General features: G+C 48.9%; 2 protein-coding genes across 2 annotated transcripts in view; both read left to right on the top strand.

Annotated features, from left to right (window-relative positions):
* SHPK (sedoheptulokinase) overlaps window positions 1-2049 on the top strand; it is a 29157-nt gene extending 27108 nt beyond the window's left edge. The window contains exon 7 of the mRNA XM_007937476.2: window positions 1637-2049. Coding sequence (XP_007935667.2) covers window positions 1637-2049 — 413 coding nt within the window. The remainder of the gene's footprint in view (window positions 1-1636) is intronic.
* A 9867-nt stretch (window positions 2050-11916) lies between these two features.
* The window catches only part of TRPV1 (transient receptor potential cation channel subfamily V member 1), a 41836-nt gene continuing 29981 nt past the window's right edge, over window positions 11917-23771 (top strand). The window contains 9 exon segments of the mRNA XM_007937590.2: window positions 11917-11964; window positions 11967-12015; window positions 12018-12070; window positions 17623-17939; window positions 19850-20010; window positions 20086-20238; window positions 20753-20893; window positions 21260-21558; window positions 23518-23704. Coding sequence (XP_007935781.2) covers window positions 11917-11964; window positions 11967-12015; window positions 12018-12070; window positions 17623-17939; window positions 19850-20010; window positions 20086-20238; window positions 20753-20893; window positions 21260-21558; window positions 23518-23704 — 1408 coding nt within the window.

The raw sequence follows: 23771 nt of genomic DNA, 5'->3' as shown, positions 1-23771 counted from the left end.
TTCCTATGCCCTTTTGTCCTGATAAATTTTTGTCATCTTTTAAAACATTTCTTTCTTCTTCTGTTTTTTTAATTTGCTGATATTTCAGTGGAATTTCTAGAAGAAGAGGAGAGATCCTTTTATTCATTCTGCCATGTTAAACCAGGAGTCCTGCTGATCAAATTTTGACTGGTTGCCTATAATATTTGAATTGTCCTTCTCCCTGTCTCTCTTACTTTCTAATTCCTAAGTATGTGTAGTTGAATTTGTGTAAGTTAACTGTGCTGATGACATCACTCCACTGTGATTCTCTAGATTAATGGGTCTCGACACTGGCTGTACATTTGAGATGACCATGGAGTTTTAGAGCAGTATTGATGGCTTAGTTCTACCCCCAGAAATGTGACTTTTTTGGCATTTTCATAGAAGTTCCTCAGGTGATTCTAATGCCTGTATTACCAACCATAACCCGGAAACTTGCTACTCAGAAAGTGTGGTCCAAAGACCAGCAGTATAAGCATCTTCTGGTAGCTTGTTCCAAGTGCAGAATTGCAGGCCCTGCCCCAGTCATACTGAGTGAGAACTTGCATTTTGATAAGCTCTGTGGCAGTTCTAACACTCATTCAAGTTTGAGAAGCAAGGATCTAGACTGGTGTTTCTCAATCTTGGCTGCACATTAGAATCATCTGGGGAGTGTTTAAAAATTCCACTGCTCAGGCAGAAAAACCAGTTTCCATGGAGTCAATTCATATTCATGGCAACCCTGTGTATGTCAGAGTAACTATGCTCCATGCATATGGTCTTCAGTGGCTGTGACCTTTCAGAAATAGACAGCCAGGCCCTTCTTCTGAGGTGTCTCTGGGTGGATTCAAACCACCAACCTTTGGGCTAGTAGCTGAGCACTTAACTGCTGCAGCCCAGACCAATTAATTGAGGCTCTCTGGGGTGTGGTGGGGGTGCGGGAGTCCAGGGAGATGTGTTTGTTAAAGCTCCTGCAGGGATTCCATGTGCAGTACTAGTGAACACTCCCCAGTCTTGATAACTTTCTTCCTGTCGAAGGCCAGGCTTGCCTTTTTTCTATTCATGGAAAGTCAGAGATCCAAAGTGATTCTAAGGTCAAAGCATAATAAAACCCAAAGCCTGTTCTTTTTATAATGTAGAGCTGACATACTGTGGGGAGGAAAATCTGACCAGGACTCTGGCTTGATACCAACAAGCTGTAGGATGGTCAACACATCACTTCTCTCTTGGCCTTTGATGCCCCATGCAAATGACAAAGGGTGGGCTAGACTGGCTCTAAAGGCTGTCTCGGCCCTGTGATCCTGGGATTTCTGTAGCAGCAGTGATGATACTTCTTGGATCATGTATGCATTTGATCCCCTTTGGGGCCAAGGCTTTCATGGGTATGGGATAGTTAGGAAACCTGGGTTAGGATAGAGCTCACAGCAATACCTATAAGATATCTTGATGAAGTCTGGGCTGAGGTCTGTGTCAGATAGTTGTCTTGGAGCTAGCCAGCCCATGTGGATCCCTGAGCCTAGAAGCAGCCAGGAGAAGCAGCAAGTGGATTTACTACCTCTGCCACCTGAGACCTCTCTATAGTCTGCAGCGAGGGTGTGTGTGAGCTCACTCACGCTGGTCTTCTCTGCCCTTGCAGGCCTGGAAATTGGAGAATCTGCTGTATATTCCCACATGATCCAGGCAGCTGCACAGCAGGAAGACACCTGTCTAACCATTACCCCAACAGTGCTGGGAGAGAGGCACCTGCCGGACCAGCTGGCCTCAGTGACCAGAATCTCCTCCTCTGACCTCTCCCTGGGGCACGTGACTCGGGCCCTGTGTCGAGGCATCATCCAGAACCTGCAGTCAATGCTTCCATCCCAGCAGCTGAAAGAGTGGGGTGTGGAGCGGGTGATTGGGAGTGGGAGTGCGCTGTCCAGGAATGAGGTGCTGAAGCAGGAAGTGCAGAGGGCTTTCCCTTTCCCAGTGTCCTTTGGGCAGGATGTGGATGCCGCAGTTGGGGCAGCTCTGGTCATGCTACGGAGGAAAATCAACCAGGAGGAGGCTTAATCATCGAACTCTGTCCAAAGGACTGCTTTGAATTTTATCCAGTTAACATTCCTGATGTGATCTTGGAGCAATCCTTCTCCTGGATAGCTCTTCAGGCAGCTTTGAAGCCATGCTTGCTGGTGGGGACCATCTTGACTGGAGGTTATCTCCAGGGTACACTCTCATAATGCAGTCAGGAGTCAACAAATCTGTGCCTTCCAAAAAAGACCCACTTGAAAGCTAGTTGCACAAGCAAATGTAGAAAAAGAAAGAAAGAGCAAGAAAACTAGCTGAGATTCCTGGCCGTCAGGCTCCTCTGTGATTCAGTTGTAGGTAAAGAAAAATAGATAAGGACTTTAGACATCCAAAAGCCTGGTTGCTCTGAGCTCCAAGTGAGAAAAGAAGACTTGCCACATGTCCAGCTTTTGGATCGATTGTTTTTAGGAACATGAAGCCCAGACTTGGGTCACGTTCACTGTTGGAAAAGTCCTCCCTTACTGAGTTGTACCAGATATCTCAATTAGGAGGCCTGCCCTGCCCACATTCCTCTTGTAAAGAAAACTTCCTCACCCGAGGGCCATTGGTGAAGGTATTGTACTCTGGTGACCTTGTTTTCATGCCATGTGACCCTGAAGCCCTTTCTCAATCTCATCCTTCTCTGGTCACAGCTGATTAGCTGGGGCAGGGGGTGCCCCAAGTATAGTAAAGCTGGCTGGCTCAGATGAAGATGCAGTGGTCAGTACTGGCCTTTCCATGTGCACTTACTCCCCCTTGCCGCACGGGGTGCACTTGGGGTTTCCTAGATTCTCACAATGCAACTTGTCTTGAAGACATGTAACAGGGATGGAAAAGTGATGGCAACAAGCAAGGGGACAGATGTCGTGTGGCCACCACCATTCAGATACGTTTTTTCTCCAGCAGGACCCTTTGCCAGAACATATCCATGCAGCAGTATATTTTTGCCCCTGCACAGCTCCAGAAAGCCTTGCATGGGAAGGGATGCAGCCAGGCCAGTTCCCACCAGAGGAACTTGCCCACTTTAATCAGAGATAACCCCTTTTCCTGGAGGCCCCTTTTCCTGGTGTGGGCCTTGCTGGCCCATCATATGTTCCTGGCTCAGCAGAAACATCTAGTTCAAGTCAGCATCCCTGTAGGGATCCCAGAGCACTCTAGACTTCCCCATGGTTGGTAGGGACTATGGACTAGTTTCCAGGAGAGGCCCGCTAACATGACATTGACCTCCAGGCTTCCGAAGGGTGATCCCAGTTGCAGGGAGGCCCGACTCTGAGGCGCTTGGAAAGCCATGAAATTGGGAAGCAGTTATGCTGTTTCTTTGTAAATGTTGTTTTACAAATCAGGTAATTGAAGCTATTTGATTCATTTGCCTGGCCATGCTGATTGGATTTCAGTTCCAGAGCCTTTCCCTTTAATAAAACACACACCTGTCTGTTTTGGGAGGACTTTAAGTTCATAGTACAGCCATGAAGTTCAATTCTGGAGGTTGGATATGGCTTGAAGCAATCAGTTGTAGGTTGTCTGATAGTAGAGTCCTGACCCAGTGTTCTATCCAGATAAGCAACTGCAAGTCACTCGGCAGGTCAGGCAATTTTTCTCTCAGCCAGAGTTAAAGACATCCTCATCTTGGAGCCCTGAGAAAAGCCTTATGAGAGAAAAGATACCTTGGCATGTTGTTGTTGTTGTTGTTTGCCATCGAGTCGGCCCCGACTCATACCTTGGCATAGGCAAAGGATATCAAGTAGCCCTGGCAGAGGTAAGGAGAAGTTGGGCCTCTCTGACCTCAGAGACAGCCTGTCCTACATTCTCAGGGTGTGTGGATGTTGCTTGTAAATATAAGATTAGGAACTGGATGGCTGCAAGCCATCGTGTGTGGTGCTCAAACTCCTTGTCCCCTTTCCATACCACGTGTCCACTCCACCTCTGAGAGCTGAGCCTTGGAAGGTCCAAGTTTGTAAAATATTAGCCCTGTTGCTACTTCCATGGCACATGGTCTAGGGTATCCAGAGCCTCTGCTCGGGGTTGATTACAGCTTCCAGGGACTCATTTCTCCAGCCTGAAATCACCAATCCCTCACCGCTTCTGTCATTCCCTGGAGGTACCAAAATGTTCAAACTGCATGTTCTGCAAATGAGGGACTGGGTTACTGTCTGGTCATTAGGACTTCTCCCCAATATTCTGATCTTATGAGTACATGGTAAGGCTGTGCTTTCCCACATGGTATGCTTTGGCTGCTGAAACGTGAGCAGAAGTATGTTACTTCTGGGCAGAAGCCTTTTAGAGCCAGTGTGCAGTTTGCCACACTCCCTGTCCTTTGTCACAAGTGACCAGCAGTGTTCTAGAGAATGGAGGCTCTGTCAGCCTGAGTCCCTGAGTGAAGATACTGTGATGTAGGGCCCTCACCAACCAGTGAGGGACATGCACTGTGATAGAGAAGTCAATCTTTGATGTTTAAAGCTGCTGAGATATGGGGCTGTTTGTTATCACAGCATACCTTAGCTCATCCTAACCAGTGCAGGCAATAATACCATGTCTAAAAGGTCTCAGCTGTACCCAGCACAGGCCCAGTAGCACAGTGCCTAAGGCACTTGACTGCTAACCAGAAGGCTGGCAGTTCAAACCCACCAGCCACTCCTCAGAAGGAAGGTTGGGCAATCTTCTTCCGTAGTGATACCACCTTGGAAACCCAAGGAGGGGTTGCTATGGGTTGGGTCCAACTTCAGGGCACATAACCACAACAACAACAAACTAGGAGCTGGGTGTTCTATCAACTATTTTCATGTGCTGTTGAAATGCCATAACCACACACACACATACACACTCATTGCTGTTGAGTTGGATCTGACTCATAGCGACCCCTCTTGGGTTTCTGAGATGGAAATAAATAAACACAACAAACACTATGAAAGAGTTACTCACAGGCCCACAGGAAGGAGCAGCTCATTTTTTTTTTTTTTTTTTAAAGCATCTCTGGTGGCTTAGTGACTAAGGCATTTGACTGCTAACCAGAAGGCTGACTGGTGGTTCAAATCCACCAGCCACTCCTTGGAAGGAAGGTCAGGCAATCCACCTCTGAAACCCAAGGAGGGGTCGCTATGAGTCGGATCCTACTAGACGGCAGTGCATTGCGTTGCTTTTAGTCTTCATGCAAGTGACATAGAATTTAACCTTGGAGAGTTTTAACCTATTCATTATAACCACCGCTAACATTTTAAGTGCCTGCTATGTACTAGCAACTGATCTAAACTCTACTTGATTGAACTTATTTGATCTAGAAGGCGAGTACCACTGTTATTTCATAGATGAGGAAACAGAGACACAAAAAATTTAAGTCATTTGTCCAACATCACAAGGCTAGGATTCAAACCCCAGAAACCACTCTCTTTAGCATTCTAGACAGAGGCATCAGGTGAGGCAAAGGTATTTGCTTTGAAGTACTTGGTGTGTCCAAGGTATGACAAATTATCTGGTGAAACTTGGTCATAGGGCAAATGAAAGGGGGTTATGGGAGTTGTGGCTGGCTGGCAATGTTGGCCAGACCATGAAGGGTCTTGGATGTTGTTAGGCTGAAGGGTTTAGACTTTTTCTTGCAGGTAGTGGCTTTTGAGGACTGAGGTTTCATGGGCCTTAGGAAACTAGGTGGCAGTATGGATGGTGGGTTGGAGGATAGGTGTTATACGAGGCAAGAGCCCAAACAAAGGAGACTATAAAAGCACCAGGGAGCCCATCCCAGGTCCTGTAAGTGGTTTGCGATCTGCTAACCCCAAATTTGGCAGTTTGAACCTACCCGGTGGTGCTGCAGAAGAAAGGCTTGGTGATCTGCTTTCATAAAGATTACAGCCAAGAACACCCTTTGGAGCATTTCTTCTCTATCATATGTGGGGTTGCCATGAGTCAGGGGCCAACTTGACGGCAGCTACCTCCACCATCACCATAGAAACACCACCCATCTGTCAGTTTGCTGTGCCATGGAGGCTTGCGTGTTGCTATGATTCTGGAAGCTATGCCACCAGTATTTCAAATACCAGCAGGGTCACCCATGGTAAGGAGAGCTTCCAGACTAAGACAACATAGGAAGAAAGGCCTAGCGATTTATTTTTGACCATTAGACAGTGCAAGCCCTATGGCTCACCATAGAATATGATCTGACATAGTCTGGAAGATGACCCCCTAGGTTGGAAGTCACTCGTAATGCACGGTGGCTACAGCGATGGATTCAAACATGTCAGTGATCATGAAGGTGACACAGAACAAGGCAATATTTTGTTCTGTTGTACATGGGGTTGCCACAAGCTAGAGCTGACTTAACAGCAATTAACAACAACATAAAACACACCCTTCCTTTGGCCCTTGACTATATCCGTGTCATGTTCCTGTGGCTTCTTGTTTGTTTTTTCTTCTCAGGTGGACTGAAAGCTCTGCAAGGACAGGCTCCTTCTTAGATGTTCTCTGCCCTGTCCTCTTTCTGCACCTCAGCTTCAGCAGAAGCCCAAGTTGGAAAGTTCTCTTCACAAGGCAGAATCCTACATCATGGTCAAGGCCCAACTCAAATGCCATCCGCCTGCTGCACAGAGTCTCCCTGGTGGCATATTTGCCGGTAGATGATGATTGCAGCCAGGCCTCCACTCAGTGTTCACTGTTGGCACGGCCTGTTGGCCCTGTAGCTCTGGCCTGTGTCTGTTCCAGCGGGCGCCCCATCCCGCCTGCTGTCAGAGCCCATGCGTGCCTTCCTCCACCTTACTCTCCTGCATCTCTGAAGGATCGGGAAGCCGGCAGTAGGCCCACAGCAACAGGATTGCCCTGACCTTTTCTCGCAGCTCTGACATCTAGACAGGCCAAGGGTTTAGAAGTGAGATATTCTTGACAGAGATATTTGATTGCATGACTCATGAAACATTAAGCAAATCTTGTTTTTTCATTAAAAAGCAATTAGTCACAACTTTGAGTTAATGGCCGGATAATAGTTCAGTAGTCAGAAGACAGGATTCTTAATGCTGAAGCAAGGACAAGAACAATAACCCTCCCCTGCTTGCCTCAGGGTTTACCAGCTCACTGAGACCATTCATTCCCAGAATCCTCCTTTAATCTCCAGAAAGCCCAGGACAGTAGGCAGGGAAGGTGCTCTTACCTGATTTTGGAAGAAGCTTACCCAGAGATTCAGCTATTGGCTCAAGAATAGTCAGCCAGCGTCAGGCACAGCTAGGGCTCTTCATTACTAGCTCGTATCCCTGACCTTCCCAACTGCCCTTCTGCCTCCTGTTCCCAGCCCCTGCCCCAGTCACAGCTCTGCAGAACAGGGCTCCAACCCCCCAGTGCTGAGTGGAGGCCAGCTTTCTCCAGCTCCCCTTTCCAACTCCATACAATTCTGAAGAATCCTTATTGTTTCACAGGAGCTGCTCTTTTTATTTTATTTTTTATATTAACATTTTTATTGTGACTCGGGTGAATGTTTACAGAACAAATTCATTTTCCATACAGCATTTCATACACATTTTGTTTCGTGACATTGACTACAATTCCCCGCAGTGTAACAGCTGTCTTCCCCCTTCCTCCCTAGTTACCTCTTCCCTGTGTCCTTCCCTCCCATGCACTCCTGCCCCGCAAGCTATCTCCCTATGCAAACACTGCCCTTCTGTTCTCCCATGATTGACTTTTGATAGATTGATCGCTCCAAGAAGTATATCTACCAGGTGTAAATGTTCACCCCATATGCCTGTCTGTTGTTTGGCTGGAAGACACAGGAGTGAATTCCGTTCCAGACCTGAAGGGTAACTAGGGGCCATAGTCTCAAGGGTCTCACCAGGCTCTATTTTTCTTTTTTTTAAATGAATTTTGTTCTACATTGTTCTCCCATTCTATCCAGAATCTCACAGGAGCTGGTCTTATAGACTTATGTGGGTACCTGGTGATGCCATCACACAGAGCAAATGCAGAAAGGAAGGTAGTTTTCGTCCAGGCTTGCTATTGACTATCTGGATCTGGGACCTCTGCTGGCGGTAGTGCCTTCACTACTCGCCCTGGGCCTAGGACTCACACCATCCAGTTCCTACCTGGTTCCTACTAGACGTACCAGGCTCATAGGTTTAAGGAAACCATGTTTCAAAATTGGACCAGAAAATCACATGTATAGCTTTGATGTTCAACCATGATGTTTTGTCCCAGCCACCATTGCATGAGTTTTAGTAAAACCATTGAATGCAAGTGCTGTTTGGAGAAAGCCAAACTAGGAACTATCTACTGAGTAGTGCATATTTACTGAGTAGTACATTTACATTGGGCAAATCTGCTGCAAAAGACTTCTTTAAAGTTCTAAAAAGCAAAGATGTCACTTTGATGACTATAGTGTGTGCCTGACCCAAGCCATGGTCTTTTCAGTTGCCTCATATGCCTGTGAAAGATGGGCAGTGAAGAAGGAAGAAAGAAGAAGAATTGATGCATTTGAAGTGTGTTGGCGAATACTGAATATCCTGTGGACTGTCAGAAGAACAAAGAAATTGGTTTTAGAAGAAATACAAGAATGTTCCTTAGAAGCAAGAATGGCAAGACTTTTCACTCCCTTACTTTGGACATGTTTTCAGGAAAGACCAATCACTGGAAGAGGCCATCATTTAGGTAAAGCAGGGGATCAATGAAAACAGGAAACCCTCAGTGAGGTGGACTCACACATACCAGTGATTGTGACGATGGCAAGACTGGGCAACGCATCACTCTGTTTTACATAATGTCACCATGACGCAGAGCCAACTCATGGCAACTAATAGCAACAACTTTGGACACATCATGGTGTTATGTTTGGAGAAGGGGAAAGCCATTTAAAATGAGCAAAGTAAGATACAGCACTCTGGGAAGTTAAATGTCAATATAAGATTTAGGGAGCTCCGGACAAGATTAGTATAGTTGGGCAGGTTAAATATCCTGTCTTCTTTTTCTTATCTGTAAAATGGAGACAAAACTGTACTAACCTCAGAAAATTGTGTGAGGATCTGATGAGATAGTGCCAATAAAGGTGCTTATCTCAGAAGCTGGAACATTGTGAAGTTCTCAATAAATATTAGCTACCATTTTTATGGTTGTCATTATTATAAGTACCAATTGCCATAGAAAGTGTATAGGTTGAAATTTCTATAGTTTGGAGGTAAGCACTTTACTTTAGGCTTCTTGAGGGAAGAGGCTTTTTGGAAGAGGTGGGCTTTGAATGATAGAATTTCAGCACCCATAAGTCTTGTGATCTGGGCCTTGAAGATAATTCAACTGGGATGGATAGTGCAAGTATGTTGGGCAGAAGGAGAGCAGGGGAAGCAGGTAAGTGTGGCCAGGAAGTGGGTGTGTCTGGTTGTTGGAAGAGGGCTGGTCACAGTGGAGAGACAGGTTGTGGGCTCACAGAGTGGCAGGCCCAGGGGTGGGGCCTCCTTCGGCAGTGGAGACCATGATCAGGTTGACATTCTAAGACTTGACGAGGAGGTGGCAATCTAGGACCGGGTGGGGAGAAGCTGGGCCAGGGAAGTGAGGCACAGCTGGTCCTTCAGATGAGAAGAAGGGACCTTCTTTGAGGCAGTGGCCACCAGACCAAAAGAAAGGGATAAATGTGAACTACAGAAGCAGGGTCCAGACAGGGCAGAGAAGGAGAGGTCTCAGATGACAGAGTCGGGGACCAGCAGAAAGCTGGTGCCTTTACAGCCAGAGGATGCTGAGGGGGAGCTCAATGTGGAGGGAAGAGGAGTCCATCTTGGGGATGGGGAGGGGAAGGAGTTTATGGGTCTTCTGCCTGGAAGGTAGAGGAGGTAGAGATGGAGACATGGATGAAGAAGTGGCTGGCTTGGAAATGTTGGTTGGTCCTCAGGAGGGGTGAGGTGTCAAAGGAAGGTATATGGGGTAGGAAGAGAGAGGGCTTAGGACAGGGTCCTGGGGAGCACCTGTAGGGAAAGGGCACGATAAGAAGATGTGGCTAAGGAGACCGAGAAGGTCAGGGAAGGGCAGGGCCAGGGCTTGCCCCAGCTGTTCAGTGGCTCTGTTAACAAAGGGGACACAGTTAGTGATGTATGTTGTCCTCACTGGAAGGAGACGCCATGCTAGAAGCAAAGGAGATCCTTCTAGAAGAGAAGTGCCGCCCTCTCCTCCCCTGGAGGTTGCTCCTGGGCTGTCTGTTCTCTTGTGGCCTTCCTTAGGCTGTCACCCATCTGTGCCTGAGGGCTGCCCTCACTTGAGCCCTGGACCCAGCCCAGCCAGGGTGTGATTGAGGGCCCTGTACCTGATGCAGTGCCGGCACACCACAGTGTCCCATTCCTGAGGAGACCAGCAGGTGTTCCCAAAGTCACCTGTGGCCACGTAGCTAGAAGGAATAATGACCCTGAGGACTTTTGGGCTGAGGGTCATTGCTGGTGAGTCTTTTATATATTATCAATTGTTAGGCAGTGATTAAGAATTCATTCTAAGACTCATATTCGTTGAAACTAAAAAGGCCATTGTTACCATAAAAAAGGAGCCCTGGTGGTGCAGTGGTTAAGCACTCAGCTGCTAACCAAAAGGTTGGTGGTTCAAACTCTCCAGCATGCTCCACAGGAGAAAAATGTGACAATCTGCTTCTATAAAGAACACAGCCTTGGAAACCCTACGGGGCAATTCTACTTTGTCCTATGGGGTCATTATGAGTCGGATCGACTCCATGGCAATGGGTTTGGTTGTTGGTTTACCATAAAAAGGCGTGAGGCAGGGTGCATGGTATAGCACAGTGGAGTGGGCCCAACTTCCCTGCCCAGAGCAGCAATGTGACTTGGGCAATCCATCTAATCTCTCTGTATCAGTTTTCCCATCTGTAAAATGGGTAAGCAGTCTCTGCCCAGAGTTTTGTGAGAGCTGGGAGAGAAGGTTTGTGAAAACTTTTGGTAAACTGTAAACTGTGCAGCAGAATCCAGACAGTGTCTGCACTTTGAGCCTGCTTTGGCTTACAGGTCAGAGCTTGTGAGCTACTGCAGGCAGGTTCTGGTGGGCCCTCTGGCCCAGCTGCTCATTTGAGCTCCAGCAACTGCTGGAGTCTGTGGGTGGTGCACTCAGCTGCTAACCAAGAGGTTGGGTGCTCGAGTATATATACCCAGAGGTGTGTCAGAAGAAAGGCCTCGTACTCTGTTTCTGAAAAATGAGCTACTGAAAACCCTGCAGAGCACAGCTCTACTCTGACATGCAAGTGGTCCGCCATGAGTCGGACTCGACTCAACAGCAACTGTTTTTTTTTTTTTTTTTTTTTTAGTTAGCCAGCTGCTAGGATGGGTTCTGCTAGGTATTTGGAACTGTGGCCTGTAGGTGCACCCCAGAAAGACCTTGCAGCTTTTCTCAGCTACGTTCCAGGAGAGAATTAAGCCTGATTTCTATCTTCATCCATTGTATGTGAGAAAGGAATTCTCTCCTGTGCATTTAGGATAGTACTAGGAGAATCGAGGAAATTGGTACACAAATAATTTTCTGTGCTCTTTGGTTCAGGTGAAGGAGCTCTGGTGGTGTAGTGGTTAAGGTATTTGGCTGCTGACCAGAAGGTCAATGGTTCAAATCCACCAGCCTTGGAAACCCAGTGGAGGTTGCTATGAGTCAGAATTGAATCGATGGCAGTGAGTTTTGATTTGGTGGTTCAGGTGAGGAACCGTAGTTGAGAGAGGCTGAGTCCTGGCAGACCCATAATCCTCTCTCCTTGTCTTGCCATTCACTCCCCATCCCAGGTTTGGGCACACAGGGAACCAGAGGCCCAAGAGAGCCAGAGATGGGTTCAAGGTCCCTGGTCTCATAAAGTTGGTAGCAAAGCCAGCATTCAAAACCAGGTACCAAAATGCTAGGCCAGGACTGCGTGACAGTTGACATTGTTTCTGTTCCTTCTATGTTTAGAAAATGGAGCAGCTACAAGGCGTTGTTTTTTACATCTCTGGATGTGAAAGTGTGTTTGTTGAGCTGTTACCCAGTCTTCAGTTTGCAGGTTCAGTGGGTCTGGGAGCCTGAGACTGAGGTCACGGTTCTGGTTGGTTCGGGCTGTGCATGGCTCTGGGTAAGTGCACTACAGCCGCGGCATAGTTGTAGGAGGGGCAATTGCTAAGTGATTTCTGAAAAAGGGCAAAAATGATGGGAAAAGCTTTGGGATCCTCTGGGAATTGGAGCTGCGGCAACAGCAGCAGTGGCCATTACTAGAAACGTTTTCCTTGAGTGCCAGAGTGCGCCCACAGCCCATTCTTGTTCGAGAACAGCAGCCTTCAACCCGGGGCCAGAGGAGGCAGCTCCTCTCTCCAAACCAGCCCAGCTCTCCTGTCAAGTGGCAGCTGCTTGCCAGCTCCTGTGCCCACTGGTCTGGGGTGTGCCTGCAGCTAGCTGGTGAGTTCCGTTTGTTGCATGACAGATAGCATAGATCATAGCTGTTAGAATGGCATAGGGAGTAGCCAAAAGCTGGGTCTTAGGGTCAGGCTGCCTGGGGTCAATCCCAGCCCTGCCACTTTCTAGCTGTGTGACTACGGGCAGATCAACTAACCTCTCATTGCCTCAGTTATTCCATCTGAAAACTGGGGATTATAACAGTGGCTGCCTCAAAGGGTGTCAAGAGGCTTAAATAAAGTAATAGTTGTGCACCTAGCCTGGCTAATGGTAAGCTCTCAGTGAGAGTGGGTTTTTTCTTAGGCGTGCTTGTTATTTGCCATTCTCTGATAAGAGGCTGCAGCAGCTGCTGATGCTGTGGTTTGCGGCTGCAGGTTCTCAGAGTGTTGTTCTCTCTGTGGAGTAAGGACTGTTGGGCTGGGAAGCAGCAGCCTGGGTTCTTGTCCACGCTCCAGCCTCTCTTTGTTCTTGGCAGAACCCCTCATCGATGGTTTGGGGAAACTACAGCTTTTCACGCTCTGTAGGAGATGCTCAGGTAGAACGATGGGATGAGAATGGTCAGGCGAGGTCCTGGACGAGCATCTCAGGAAGCCACAGACAGTGAGAAGGAGGCAGGATACAGTGGGTGCTTTGGGCTGAGAAGGGAGTAGGAGAGCCCGGTGTCTCCTCTGGATAGGGGAGAGAAGGGAGCCTTCTCCCGGATGGTGGGTACTGTCTCTCCTGGCTCTGGAGTTGAGAAAGACCCAGAAATCAAACTGGGTAGGATCTTTTTGGCAGGCCCCCCTTTAGTCCAGACTGATGAGTTTGTGAATCTTACCTAAACCAGACCACCACCTCCATCAGACAGCCAACATGTGTCTGCTGAAATCACAGTTGCAAATACCCTGCTCACCGCAGGGCATGCTGCTGTGATGAGGGTGTTGCTGCAGGGATCACACACCAGGTCCACCCCAGGCCTGGCAGTAGTAGTCTATCCAGTTCCTGTCCACCCTCCCAGCCTAGAGCAAAAGGTCTCTCAGGCCCTGTCTGCCCTCTGCCCAGTAGGGAATCGGGCGGGATGTGCAGTGTAGCCAGTGTTTGCTGACTGAGTGACATGTGGGCTACTTCATGCTTACTGGGTCTGGTTAGCTCCGGACCAGTCAGAGGAAGAAGTAAGTCACTAAAAAAGAACAAAGCTGAAAGGTTCATGGGGACTCCTGCCAGCAGGTGCTCTCTCCTTGAGCTGCTAACAGCTGCTAGTCCGGGAGTCAGTTGATTCTTGGTTTTCAGCCAGTTGTATCCAACCAGAGACCACAGACATGCCAGAGTGATGCCTGGCATGCGATACGGCCTGGGTCTCATTCATATTTAATTTTGGGGTTTTGAGCTTTTTAGGGTGCTTTTGGAGCAGGAAGGTGCCCCTGGTTGGGAGGGCTCTGGCCCCAGAGATGGAAGTGCTTGATCCGACCAGTTCCCAGGCCCCGCTGCAGGGCTTGGGGCTGAGTTCAATGACAGAGTGAGAGCTCTGAGTCCTTCAGAGAGGTAGTAGAGCACTGAACTGCTCTGGGCTGAAATCCGCCTCTTACTGTGTGACCTCGGGCAAGTAGCTTTACTGCTCTGTGCCTCAGTTTCCTCCCCTGTAAAACCAAATCTACCTCTTAGGGACATTGTGAGAATTAAATGAGTGATTTTAGGGAAATCGCTTGGGACAGTGCCTTGAGCATAGCAAATGCTCAAAATCATCACTTATTTTTATTCTAATTAGCCTCGTGCCTTAGAAATGCTGACAGGTTCTGCATACTACGAGCAGTCCTTGGCAGGAAGTTCTCTTCTGAAAGCACAGATTGATGGTTTCCATGTTTCTATAGCTTCCCATGGCATCCTCCCATCCATACAGTAATGTCCACATTCTATTCCTTGGCATTCAAGGCTGACAGCCATCTGGTTCTTACCTTACCAGGCCCCACCTGTCTCTGCAAGTCCCACCCACTGGTTCCTCTTCATCAGCTACTCTGGGAAGCTCCGCCCTCTCCTCCTGCCCTGGTCCAACTCTGCGTCCCCCCTCACCGAGGTCCAGCTCATCTGGTACCTCTTCCATGAAGCCTTCTTCAGCACCCTGGCCCCTCTATGTTCTCCCAGCCCCAGCCAGCCCCTCGTTTCTGTCTCAGGTGGAGTCTGAGTCATCTTTGTGCCTCAGTGCACAATAGGACTCAGTTGATGGGTGCTGAGTGACGGGACAAATGAGTGAGAGGTGGGAAGCAGGGCTTTCTGTAGCTGGGAACACTTCCTGTTGCAGGGTGTCAGCCTGAGGTACATGTCAGACAAAGACTCAGGCCCTGCCCAAAGCAGAACAACAAGCAGGAAGGGAGATGCACCAGCAGTCAGCTCTCTGTCTTGTTCACAGGATGTGAGCTGCAAGGCTGCCTCTTTCTTTTTCTTTTTTTTTTCTCTTCATGGATCTGGGCATCAGACCATAGCTATTTTATTACTACGGCCCAGTCATTTGTTCAGGGCTTTTATTTCCTGAACTTTCCATCTGAAAACTCAGAGCTTGAGAAACCTCCCACTCCTTTATGGCTATTTTTCTGGAATCCAGCCACTGCTGGAACATGAATCTCCCTAAACTTCCTACTGAATTGGGAATTAGAAGGGTCTGTTTCTGAGCAACCTCATTTCCCTCACAGTGATCATTGTGGCTTTTTCCATGAAGAAATGGATTGAGCAAGATCTTGGCAGGAGACCACAGGACATGGGGGAGGTAAAGCTGTGATGGACAGAATTTGCTAGAGTATAAGGCGGACTGTGCTGAAAGGGCCATGAGGGATGGATGGACAACCAGCTGGGACATCCTGGAGGGGTAGGGAACATGGCTAGTGGAGGGATTAGAGGGGCTTCATGGAGGAGGCACCTTCAGTGCCTGGACCCTGAGGGAAGGTGGCATTTGAGAGATGGTAGGATTTGGGCAGCTCTCTGGGTGGCAGAAATAGTTATGCATTTGACTACTAGCTGAAAGATTGGTGGTTCAAACCCACCCGGAAGCATCTTGGAAGACAGGCCTGGCAATCAGCTTCTGAAGTCACAGTCTTAGTTCACTCTGCACACAATGGGGTAACTAGGAATTAGAATCAATTTGACAGCAATTAACAACAATAACAAAGGATTTGGGTATGAGTCCCTGAGTAGTATAAGCAGTTAATGCACTTGGCTGCTAACCAAAACATTGGTGGTTCGAGTCTACCTAGAGGTGTCTTGGAGGAAAGGCCTGATGATCTGAAAAACAGCCATTGAAAACCCTCTAAAGCAAAGAGGAAAGATAAGGGGGCAGGGAAACTGGAGTCCAGAAACAGGGCACAATGAAAGAGAATGTTGGTTCATTGTGAAAACTGTAATGTCACTGGACAAATTATATAGACATTGTCAAATGGGAACCTAATTTGCTGTGTAAACTTTCACCAAAAACACAGTAAACTATTAATTAAAAAAAAGGAGAAAGAATAAATTATATAAAAAGCCCTATGGAATACAGTTTTACTCTGAAACACATGGGGTTGCCATGAATTGGAATTGACTTGAAGGCAATTGGTAAGATTTGGGCAAGGGGAGAAGGAGGAAAAGTATTCCAGATGGAGGCACCATGGGGGACAAAGGTCCCTGAGATAGGACATGTGGGACAGCCCTCAGTACTAGGGAGTGGGGATGCTCAGACGGTGGAGAGGAAGAGTGGGAGAGGAAGTCAGGAGGGAATGGAGGTGGAAAACAGTATCAACACATGCTTACAGCTATATATGCTGACACTGGCTGCCTGCTTTTCTCTAGGTATTAAGGCCTAGAAGGTCACCAGCTCCAAACGATTTAGACTTAACATTGAAAAATTCAGGGCCAGGCATAATATACTACACAAAAACATTGTTCTATGTCCTAGTTTGATGAGTAGCGACTGGGGTCTTAAAAGCTTGTAAGTGGCTATCTAGGTGTAACAATGGGTCTCTTCTCATCCAGAGCAAAGAAGAACGAAGAAAACCAAACACTAACCAAAAATTGGAAACAATTAGTCCAAGGGACTGGTAGACCATGCAATCCTCAGCCTATATGACCATGAGACCAGAAGAACTAGATGGTCCCTGGCTACCACTGTCAACCACTTGGAAGGGGATCGGTACAAGAGATCCTGGATAGAGTGGGAGAACAATGTGGAGCAAAACTCAAAATCATTAAAAAAAAAAAAAAAAAAGACCAGGTTTGCCGGTCTGATAGAGCCTGGTGAGACCCCCGAGATGGTCCCTAGTTACCTGCCAGGTCTGGAATTGAACTCACTCCTGTGGCTTCCAGCTAAACAAGACAGGTATTTGGGGTGAACATTTACCTCAGGTAGATACACTCCTTAGAGCGATCAATCATGGGAGAACAGAGGGCACTGTTTGCACAGGGAGACAGCTCGGAGGGTGGGGGGCATGGGAGGGAAGGACACAGGGAAGAGGTAACTACGAGGAGGAAGTGGGAAGAGAGCTGTTACATTGTGGGAAATTGCAGTCAATGTCATGAGACAAAATGTGTATGAACTGCTGTATGGAAAATGAATTTGCTCTGTAAACTTTCACCCAAATCACAATAAAAATAAAAAAAAAAAAAGTTCGGGGCTAGGACGCTCAAAATACACTAATTCTACAAAAATGCCAAAAAGTACAAAAAATCGCACCCAAACTCAATGGTTGCAGCAGCCAGGTTGGAGGGCAAAGGCAGGCTGCGTGAACAGACACACGACACATGAAGGCCTGTGCAGAGTGGGGTGTGAGTGTGGTCAGTCTCTGCCGGTCACTCAGAACCACCCCCCTCTGGTTCCTGGGAACACAGACTGCTCTGGCTCTTGGGGGTTGAGCCCTGAGTGCACAGCCAGACAGAGCTGCTCCCATTATTTCCCTTGATTCTGATCTTGGGGGATAGGCAGAACAGAACATGGGTGTCATCCCCACTCTGAAGACAAGGTACCTGAGTTCAGAGAAGAGGAGGGATTCATCCAGGTCTCTCCGAGCCTGCTGGCTCCATGATGGGTGGTCTGTCCGCCCCTGGGGGCTGCTGGTCAGCAGCAGCTGGAGAGCCTGTTCATCCCCCAGGCCTCTGAGGTGGGTAGTGTCCCAGCTTATTCACTCCCCCTGAAAGCTTCAGCCCCGGGTGGGTGGCCTGGTGACAGCAGCCTCACAGGAGCCTTTGCAAGGAGGCCAGGTGGGGAACAAATCCCATCTTTGTGGCTGCCTGCAGGTTGATTCTTGGGCCACAGAGGGTCTGGGAAGGATGAAGAGATGGAATAGCTCAGACTCAAGAGAGTCTGAGGACCCACCCCAAGAGGCCACCTGTTTGGATCCTCCAGATGGTGATCCTAACTGCAAGCCACCTTCAGCCAAACTCCACATCTTCACGGCCAAGAGCCGCCCCCGGCTTTTTGGGAAGGGTGATTCTGAGGAGGCTTCCTACATGGACTGTTCTCATGAGGAAGGTGAGGTTGCCTCCTGTCCAGCCATCACAGTTAGCCCTGCTGTCGTCGTCCAGAGGCCTGGGGATGACCCCACCTGTGCCAGGTAAGTCTGTATCTGCAGCCTACTCCCTTCTCTGCCATGAACCTCACAGCTCAGCTGGCTGGGGCCGCAGGCATGGAGGCACCATGGGTAGGCCAGATTCTGGGCTAAGAGTCATAGAGCTGGAGAGCTGGGGAGGTTCAGGGGTCATCTTGTCCTGTGTCTGCACCCATATTGATCAAGGTTGCCAGCTTATTTCTAGGTGTCCAGGCCTAGAATGCTCACCAGCCAAAACGTTTAGTCTTTAAAAGCTCAAGGCCAGGATATGTCTAGACAGAGTATGGAACAACTGCAGTGAGGAAGCCATCAGCCTTTCCTTCTTCTCCAAGCATGGCAGGCTGACTTCTGGGGACACTTTTTCACTGAGCAGGGGGCCATCCAAACCCCTGCCTTCAGACCCCTTTAGGCTGCTGCTGCCTGAGCCCCAGCTCCAGAGCAGGCAGAGAAGCAAGGGGCCTGGGTGTTGGAGGCTGTGGTGGTGGCTGCAGAGAGTCCCTAGACGGTGCTGCAGACGGAGTGGGGATGGCGCATGTCCCGTCATTCCGTTAATCAGTTTCTTGGGTAGTCACCTAGACTGAGGTGTGGGTGTTACATAGTTCATTTTCCCCCCAAAAAAACTGTTTCTAAGAGGCTTTAAGTTTACAGAAAAGTTGTGCAGAAAGTTCCCGTATGTCCTCTCCCTCTCACACATTGTTTCTCCTATTAACATCTTGATTCTTATGATACATTTGTCACAATTGATGACCCAGTGTTGATACACTAAACCAGCCAACCAACCAAACAAAACCCCAAGCCATTGCCATCCAGTCAGTTCTGACTCACAGCAACCCTATAGAGCAGAGTAGAATTGCCCCATCGGGTTCCCAAGGCTGTAATCTTTGTGGAAACTGCCACATCTTTCTCCCATGGAGCTGCTAGTGGATCCACTTTTTGGTTCGCAGCTGAGTGCTTGACTACTGTGCCACCAGGGCTCCTGATTGATACATTATTGACTAAAATCTATAGGGCACATTAAGAAGCTCTGGTGGTGTAGTAGTTAAGGCATATGGTTGCTAACCAAAATGTTGGTGGTTCAAACACACCAGTCGCTCCATGGAAGAAAGATGTGGCAGTCTTCTTCTGTAAAGATGTGCAGCCTTGGAAACCCAGTGGGAGACACTATGAGCTGGAATTGACTTGATGGCAGTGGACTTAGTTTTTACGTTTATAGTTTACATTGAGGTGGTCTGATGGTGTAGTGGTTAAAGCACTCTGCTGCTAACTGATAGGTCAGTGCTTTGAACCCACCAGCTGCTTCATGGGAAAAAGATACAGCGGTCTGCTTCTGTAATGATCTAAAGTCTTGGAAACCCTATGGGGCAGTTCCACTCTGTCTTATAGGGTCTCTATAAGTAGGAATCTACTTGCCTGCTAACCAGATGGCTGGTGGTTCAAACCCACCAGCCACTCCTCGGAAGGAAGGTTGGGCAATCCTACTTCCATAGTGATACTGCCTCGGAAACCCAAGGAGGGGTCGCTATGAGTCAGGTTTGACTCGACGGCACATAACAACAACAACAACATAAGTAGGAATCAACTAGATGGCAATGAGTATATAGTTCACATTCGGGTTCACTGTGTTGTGCTGTCCTGTGGGTTTGACAAAAGCTTAAAGTCATACATCCACCAGTCTGCTATTACACAGAATAGTTCCATTGCCCTAAACATGCCCTGTGCCCTACCTATTCACCCCACCCCCCACCTCCTGGTAACCATTGTTTTTTTCACTTTCTGTAGTTTTGCCTTTGTATCATGTTCCTCTTTTTTTTGGTTCGCCTCTGGGTTTAACTGTGCTCCCTTGTCAGTCTCCATAGGCCTCCGGGCCAAGGGAAACTGAGGGCATGGTACCAGAGTGTTTTCCTGCTGGCCTGCAGGCAGCTCTCCCAAGACTCTGTCACCTCTGGTGCCGAGAAGACCCTCTACGATCGCAAGAGGATCTTTGAAGCAGTGGCTCAGAATAACTGTGAGGAGCTGTCGAAACTGCTGCTCTTCTTACAGAAGAGCAAGAAGCACCTCATGGACAGCGAATTCAAAGGTGGGGCCCGTTCCCAGGAGGAGCCAGTTCCTAGGAGGGGCCCCGCCGCATCTGCTGTGACTCTCTGTCTTGCAGACCCAGAGACAGGCAAGACGTGTCTGCTGAAAGCCATGCTTAACCTCCATGATGGCCATAATGACACCATCCCCCTGCTCCTGGAGATTGCGCGACAGACGAACAGCCTAAAGGAGCTCGTCAACGCCAGCTACACGGACAGCTACTATAAGGGTGAGGAGGTGGGGCTCACCTAGAACCAGCCTCTGAACGCCTCATTCCCTGTATCAACTGCTGAACCGTGTCTCCTAGTCTTGGGGGTGGGGGTGGGGGTGGGGGTCTTTGCTTCCCCCACCTGTTGACTTGGTGTCCCTCATTACAAGAGTCCCTGCCTCCCCTATTTGCTGTCCTGTCCCCTGTCTCTGGGAGGTCCCCGCCTTATTCCTGATGAACTGGCATTCCCTTCCTCTGGAAGTCACTGCCTGTCTCCCTGCTGCCATCCCTTGCTTCTGGGCAATTTCAACTTTCACAGTTCCCAGTCTGGTGTACCCTGTTCCCAGGGGTCTCTACTCCTGCCTCAATCACTCTTGATCCCTTGGGGGATCCTGGCCTGGTGTCCTTGAATGGGGACTTCAAATACTGCCCAGTTCCCAACGCAGCAGCTGCTGCCTACCCTGGGCTCCTCCCTAGCACCGGTCTGGGGACCCCACAGAATTATGGTCACAAAGCCAACAGCTCATACTCATAGGCCAGACAGCACTTCACATTGCCATCGAGAGGCGGAACATGGCACTGGTGACCCTCCTGGTGGAGAATGGGGCAGATGTCCAGGCAGCAGCCAACGGAGACTTCTTTAAGAAAACCAAAGGGCGGCCTGGCTTCTATTTTGGTAGGGAGACCATGTGGCTCATTAACAATTGCTAAGGGGAGGCTGGAGTCCCTGGGTGGTACAAATGTTAATGCAACAGGTTGCTAACAAAAGGTTGGAGGTTCCACCCAGAGGTGCCTTGGAAGAAAGTCCTGGTGATCTACTTCTGAAGAATCAGCCATTGCAAACTCTATGGAGCACAGTTCTACTCTGACATGCATAGGGCTGCCTGGGGTCAGAACTGAGTCAACAGCAACTGGTTACTGGTTAAGGGGAGACTGGAGTAGAAATAGGAGTTGGCAGCCCCATGATTCAGGGACCATCCCAGACTCATTCCCAAAGACCATGGGCCATGTGCCCAGCTCTGTGTCCCTGTATTGGCTGCAGGTGAGCTGCCACTCTCCCTGGCTGCATGCACCAACCAGCTGGGCATCGTGAAATTCCTGCTGCAGAACTCCTGGCAGCCGGCTGACATCTGCGCTCAGGACTCGGTGGGCAACACAGTGCTGCACGCCCTGGTGGAGGTGGCCGACAACACGGTTGACAACACCAAGTTTGTTACGAGCATGTACAATGAGATTCTCATCCTGGGGGCCAAGCTCCACCCAACGCTGAAGCTGGAGGAAGTTGTCAACAAGAAGGGACTGACGCCACTGTCTCTGGCTGCCAGCAGTGGGAAGATTGGGGTGGGGAGGGGGCTCCTGGCCCTCAGCTGGGGGTGTGACTATACTGGGGTGTGTGGGAGAGGCCTGCCCACCTCACTGCTTGTGCCAGCGCCCCACTGTGCAGAGCTCTGATTCTGTAATGCCAGCCTGGATGGGTAGGGCAGGGGTTTGGTAGAATAAGTCAGAAACATTGTGATGAGTTGGGAGAACTCAGACTGGCAGACGAGACCATTTCTGAATTCCACCTCTGAGCATCACAGACGAGACATGAGTGAAGGAGGGGATGATGGAACCTGGAGATAGGAATGGTTTGAACTTAGTGTCAAATGGTAAAGGGAGCTGTGATGTGTTTCCAGGCCAGGGAGGATTTTTAGGAGATAGGAAGACAGTTTGGGGCAGGGCAGGCCCAAGCCAAAACATGAGTCTATGGATGATGTCAGATCACGGAAAGCAGATGAGAATTGGATGGGGAGGGAGCTTCTCAGTACCAGGGCATTCTGGAAGCTCATCCTTGCTCATGTTGTTGTTGTTGTTGTTATGCGCCATTGAGTCATCTCTGACTCATAGCGACCCCTCCTTGGGTTTCCGAGGTGGTATGTCTATGGAAGTAGATTGCCCAACTTTCCTTCTGAGGAGTGGCTGGTGGGTTTGAACTGCCAATCTTCTGGTTAGCAGTCAAGTGCCTTAGGCACTACGCCACCAGAGAGCCTCTTAGGATGAAGTTGTTGTTGTTAGCTATTATCGAGTTGGCCCCAACTTAGGGTGGTCCCGTGAACAACAGAACAAAACGTTGCCTGGTCCTGTGCCATCCCCGTGATTGGTTGCAGATGGGACAGTTGTGAGTCATGAGATTTTCATTGGCTGATTTTCAGAAGTAGATTGGCGGGGCCTTTCTTTCAAGATAGTCTTAGTGTGAAAGCTTCGCTGAAACCTGTTCGGCATCGTAGCTCCGTGCAAGCCTCCCCTGACAGATGGCTGGTGGCTGTGCATGAGGTGTACTGACCAGAATCAAACCTGGATCTCCTGCATGGAAAATGAGAATTCTGCCACTAATCTTAGGATGAGGAACCTGGCTTTATGACCTTAGTTTTTTTTTTTTTTTAAATGTGATTTGAATTTTTTGAATTTATAGAGCAAATTCACATTCCATACACTTTGTCTCTTGACATTGACTACAATTTACCCCAATGCAACAGCTCCCCTCCCACTTCCTCCCGATAGTTACCTCTTCCCTGTATCCATCCCTCCATGCTCTCCTGCCCCCTGAGCTGTCACCTTGTGCATAAAGAGCCCTTCTTCCTCCCATGATTGTTCTTTCCAAGGAGTGTATCTATCTCAGGTAAATGTTCAACTCATATGCCTGTCTTTTGTTTGGCCAGATCTGAAGGGCAAGTAGGGGCCATAGTCTCAGTGGTTCCACCAGGCTCTATTGGACCAGCAAACCTGGTCCCCCCGCCTTTTCTTTTTGATGATTTTGAGTTTTGTTCCACATTGTTCTCCCTCTCTATCCAGGATTTCCTAGAGATCCTCCTCCAGGTGGTTGGCAGTGGTAGCTGGGCACCATCTAGTTCTGGTCTCATAGTTGTATAGGCTGCAGATCGATCACATCGTATACCAGTATGACCTTAGTTTTAACTCTTGGATTTTCTTTGTTGATTTCCTTCTAGCTTTCCTTGAGGTTTTCTAGAATGGAGACACTCAAGGTCCTTCACTGTGAGATGGTGGAGCTAAAGGGGAGCCAGATGTGACCGGGTGATGGGCCTAAGTGGCTGTAGTTGGGATCTGAGGCAGTGGGCAGGTTGATACTGGTGGTTAGGGGGCAGCTGGATAGGATCAATGTCTTTCCTGGGATTCAGGTGGGGTCCTCAATGGGGTTTGGAGATAGAGTTGTTCTGGGAGCAGAGCTGGTGGCCTGGGTGGGTTGCAGTCTATGGCTGGGCCTTGGCCTGGCCTCTAATGGGCTCTTTACCCTGGTGACAGGTCTTGGCCTATATTCTTCAGAGGGAGATCCAGGAGCCTGAGTGCAGACACCTATCAAGGAAGTTCACTGAGTGGGCCTATGGGCCTGTGCACTCCTCACTCTATGACTTGTCCTGCATTGACACTTGTGAGAAGAACTCTGTACTGGAGGTGATCGCCTACAGCAGCAGCAAGACCCCTGTGAGTGGTCCAGGGCTGGGGCACAGCCAGGGAGGGCTTCAGGTCTCACTGTACCCTGTTAGCACTCCACTACC

This window comes from Orycteropus afer, unplaced genomic scaffold, assembly GCF_000298275.1.
Source record: "Orycteropus afer afer isolate SDZICR_OR568_19922 unplaced genomic scaffold, OryAfe1.0 scaffold00042, whole genome shotgun sequence".
In the NCBI taxonomy this organism is placed as follows: domain Eukaryota; kingdom Metazoa; phylum Chordata; class Mammalia; order Tubulidentata; family Orycteropodidae; genus Orycteropus; species Orycteropus afer.
Note: the sequence above shows the minus strand (reverse complement) of the source record. Positions and strands in the feature narration are given on the sequence as shown.